The sequence below is a fragment of the Sinocyclocheilus grahami genome, unplaced genomic scaffold (assembly GCF_001515645.1).
Source record: "Sinocyclocheilus grahami isolate Dianchi unplaced genomic scaffold, SAMN03320097.WGS_v1.1 scaffold1321.1, whole genome shotgun sequence".
NCBI classification, from domain to species: Eukaryota; Metazoa; Chordata; class Actinopteri; order Cypriniformes; family Cyprinidae; genus Sinocyclocheilus; species Sinocyclocheilus grahami.
Window position 1 is genome coordinate 453,171 of NW_015506500.1, and position 4,801 is coordinate 457,971.

Here is a 4,801-nt window from a genome sequence, read left to right on the forward strand (position 1 = left end):
ATTATTATTATTATTGTTGTTGTTATTAATGTTATTATAAAGCAGGGCAGGGATAAGGTGTGCGTGTGTAGGTATGTATGTGTCGGGATAGAGGTGGGAGAATGGTGATTTAGTCTGTAAACCTATTTTCTGATCCACACTCCGGAGCAGAAGGTGGCGGTAATGCACCAATACGCTGGATTCCAACCGCCGTAAAAATATAAGAAGAAGAAGAAGAAGATCACAAACACGTGTTAGTAGTGAAGATCCCAAAGCTTCGCTGGCCATCAGAGCGATTTCGTTTGTTTATTTGCTCAACTCTATACATTTTCTGTTTAGTTAAATAGTACTGTCCTCCGTGAAGCTCTTGCCGAGAGGACCCGTGTGTTTATAAGTTAGTCACCGGACAAATCACAACAAACACAATGGTGAGTAACGTATACGCGTGGGACTTACTCGTTTAGGATGTTGCTTCACTGCATTCAACGTGTAGCTATTTTAATGTTGCCTGTCGGAATTATAAAAGTATTTATACATTGGCTCTTATTTGAATGTTTTTGAAGCATTTCAGTTGTAGATCAGAAAACCGTGTTATCAGACATAACGTTGACCAGATAATAAGCAGTGTTGGGGGTAATCTATTACAAGTTACGTAATCAGATTACTTTTTTCAAGTAACTAGTAAAGTAACGCATTACTTTTTAATTTACAAGAGAATATCGGAGTTACTTTTTCAGATAAGTAATGCAAGTTACTTTTTTTTTTCAATTTATTGACTGACAGCTCTCCTGTCCCCATGTTGAGAGAAATCAGATGTTACTGTAGTTCTAAAATAAATATGAATATGCATTAATTCATCTCACTCACACAAAAAACACAGATTCAGTATTCCTCAAAATGAATACAAATAATGCAACTCAGAATATGACGCAAACCTGCAATAATTAAATGTTAAACAACACAAATATCCTTTATGTATTTAATCCCATTCTATTAACCAAAGTCTTTGCTTCTGAGCTTCGATGATCCAGTTCAACCGTACTAATAAGCACAGATTACTCTAGACAAACATTTGTGTGTTTTGTTTATTGCTGAAGTGTGTTGAAATGTCTTCTTCTGCATTCTACTGTACGGACGTAACTGTACTTTCCCTTCAGCCTGAGGCGCATTCATTTCACTTTTGCTGTGAAAAGGCTTTTATATTCGCCAAAAATATAACTTTTTTATTTTAAAAACAAACAAGCAAGCCCTGTCCAGATTTAAAAAGTAATGCAAAAGTAATGCATTACTTTCCATAAAAAGTAACTAAGTAACGGAATTAGTTACTTTTTTATGGAGTAACGCAATATTGTAATGCATTACTTTTAAAAGTAACTTTCCCCAATACTGATAATCAGTGTCGTTTGGTTAACTTCATGTGGTTGAGTGTCTTGCTGATAACGCTTTGCTCTTTTGTCTGTCCTCCTTTTTACACAGACTGAAGCTGAAGTGAACCCGAAAGCCTATCCTCTGGCAGACGCCACGCTCTCCAAAACCATCCTGGACCTGGTGCAGCAGGCGTCGAACTACAAACAGTTGAGAAAAGGGGCCAATGAAGGTAAAGTAACGTTACCTCCGCTTGATGAACGCATGTCCACGAAGAGCATAACAACAATCCTTAGCCGTTATATCACTACATTATTATGCTAGTAGTCCTCACACAAACTATCAAAACTCCTGCTTAATAACAGAAGTGTTACCCACTAGCGTCAGAAAGTGCAAGTGCACCAGTTATTGGTTGATGTAATGTTTTTAATGGGTTATTGATAAGTCATTTATTGTTTTTTTTTATTTTACGTATCTGTTCATAATATTTTATGACATTTTCTTATCTTTAAAGGGTAAGATTTTCAACCACCTTTGTGTTGTTACAGTGTCAACTGTCTAAGTAAATGAAAATTGTGTATTATTCCATGTTACCTGCATCAAGATGTCTTTGTTTTTTGTCAGCGGAAGTCCACTGGATGACAAAACATTCGGCAAAATTGACTGCTCTAAAATCTTCTGCCTTTATGCTTGGTGCATTGTCGGTGTTGAAGTTATGTAGCAGCACAGATTAAAAACAGTAGCATTTCTACTGCATAGACAGCCAAATGTATTAAAAACCCAGCCGTATATTGCCCCCTTAGAACTTGTTCTTTCAAGCTGTGTGGTTATTGAGAATGGGGAACAAAGACAAAACAAAGCTTTAATCATCAAAATGAATAACTTGAGTATAAGTTCACCTGATTAATTATCTAGATATAGAGTGGGGGAACTGTGACGTCACTTTGTATGCGGATCGGCTGTTGGCATCGCACTGGTTCCCTCGACAAAAAGCCTATAGGATTTTTCCATAGGCTTTTGGATTATCGCAAAAAAATAAGCTCTGTGTTCAACCATAGTTCATGAAACTTACACGTTTTGTCCATAAAGATAATCTTCACAAAATAATATAACTTTTATGAATTTTGATGTGTGACGTGACATGTGACCAAGTATGGTGACCCATGCTCAGAATTAGTGCTCTGCATTTATCCCATCCAAAGTGCACACACACAGCAGTGAACACACACACACCCGGAGCAGTGGGCAGCCCTTTTTTGCTGTGGCACCCGAGGAGCAGTTGGCGGGTCAGTGCCTTGCTCAAGGGCACCTCAGTCGTGGTATTGAAGGTGGGAGAGAGCGCTGTACATTCACTCCCCCCACCTACAATCCCTGCCGGTACGAGACTCGAACCCGCAACCTTGGGTTACGAGTCCGACTCTCCGAAACTTTGGCTATAACCGAACTACAGCACCACGGTCGCTCGCCTTCGACGTCACCACCACCCCGCTTCCCACAACTTTTTTCAAACTGATTTTTAACTTGTTCAGTGAAAAGGATTTACTCTGTATATGAATTTTAATCCACGCTACATGAACCTTTTCATATAAACTGGAATAAATACAAAACTAGAGCCAAGCTAAAACTGAAATGAGACATTAATAGTAAATAGTATAGTGAATAAATGAAATAATCATAACTAAAGGACATGTGAAAGCACGTATTTCTGTACATTTTGAAATAAGTTGCATTAAAAGTCAATTAATCCTTTATTAATATCCTAATAATCCTAAATCCTAATATTAATATTTTAAAAACATGTCTCCACGTACTATTCAATAAAATTCTAGTGCATTTAATCTATTAAATAACAGCAGAGTGAGCAGGTTTTTGGATATGGTAAGATTAAACTTATTTTAGTGAATAAAGTACCACATTTCAGCTTTGTTAGGGTGCGTACACAATGTTATTTTATCCTTGCTTCTAGAAAATCCTCATGCTTTCTAACCGCTTCATGTGGCTGTAAACATTTAATTTTAACACAGCTTTAAGCACTATGCATCGTTCAAATTTCACTTTCACCACGACTAAGCCGGTAAATGTGGTGTTTACATGGAATAATCATACGAGTTTACCTTATGGTACGAACCCAGAGTCTCTGCATCAGCGGGAAAGCGATAAAACGAACATCTTCCATCAGAAGACTTGTTGCATTAAGGGGCAAAACAAAAAAACACTGTTGAACAACAATATAAAATGCGGGAAACTATTAATTGGTTATTCTACAATTGTATTATACTACGACTGGAAAATACTGTAAATTGATATACTGTTCGGCGTGATGACGTTATATGTCTCGGACAGCGCCTGTAGTCCCATTTAGCAACTTGTTAGCAACCATCTTTTTAAAGAAACGTAACAGTTTAAAAAAAAATCATGAGTGGGGTGTAACTGGTGTGTTCTATGTCGTAGAATAAAACGTGAAAGTATCTTGAGCTTGTGTGAACCACGGACCTTATTTTACGGATTTAACCAAAATCCCATTTTAAAAAAACCATTGAGTCTGGGACGATGGAACCGGAAGTGCTAAAATGCTAACTCGCTTCCGGGTTTTTGCCTACAAAGTGACATCATAGTTCCCCCACTCTATTGTAAATGACACTTTTGCCAGCTCTGATGGTTATTGTCTTCCACAGCCACCAAAACTCTTAACCGTGGGATTTCGGAGTTCATTGTGATGGCGGCTGATGCCGAACCTCTGGAGATCATCCTGCACCTGCCGCTGCTGTGTGAGGATAAGAACGTGCCGTATGTGTTTGTGCGCTCTAAACAAGCTCTCGGACGTGCATGTGGAGTGTCAAGACCTGTCATTGCCACATCAGTCACCATCAAGGAGGGATCGCAGCTGAAACCTCAGATTCAGTCTGTGCAGATGGCTATTGAAAGACTCCTAGTTTGAGCTCATACTTTTTACACTTTTGTTTTCAGGTTTTATAAATGATCTTTTTGTACAACCCCCAAGGCTTTTTTCCCCCTTTTTGTTAGAATCAAACAATGTTGAGTGCGTTCCTCAGCAACTGACAGCCGAAATAAAGTTTGGTTCAAATCAAATGATGATTTGTGTGGGTTCTTTATATTTGATAGATGCACATACTGCATGTATAACATCGATACATTGGCATTTTTCAAATGGAATTAAATATTCTGCCATTTTTCTGGTGTTACCCAATGCAAAGTGAATATAAAACCGCAATAAATACTGTCAGATGTGTACAAATGAAAGCAGATCATGCATTTTTAAACTATGCAGTTCGCTTTAGTGAAAGTATACTTCATATTTTTAGTGAAATTTAGAGATTTAATTAAGCTAAGCTTATTCGTTTGGGGGAAAAGGGAGAAGAATGGTTTGAGAGTATTGTGCATGAAAAATTGGTTATATACAGTGGGTACGGAAAGTATTCAGACCCCCTTAAATTTT

The 4,801-nt window shown here is 37.8% G+C and overlaps 1 protein-coding gene across 1 annotated transcript; it reads left to right on the top strand.

Moving 5' to 3' along the window:
• Positions 1–182: 182 nt before the first annotated feature.
• On the top strand, positions 183–4,330 carry LOC107569189 (NHP2-like protein 1). Its single transcript, XM_016255199.1, has 3 exons — positions 183–407; positions 1,456–1,576; positions 4,020–4,330. Exons 1-3 carry the CDS (start codon positions 405–407, stop codon positions 4,280–4,282), a joined length of 387 nt encoding a protein of 128 aa, XP_016110685.1. The 5' UTR covers positions 183–404; the 3' UTR covers positions 4,283–4,330.
• The last annotated feature ends 471 nt before the right edge of the window (positions 4,331–4,801 follow it).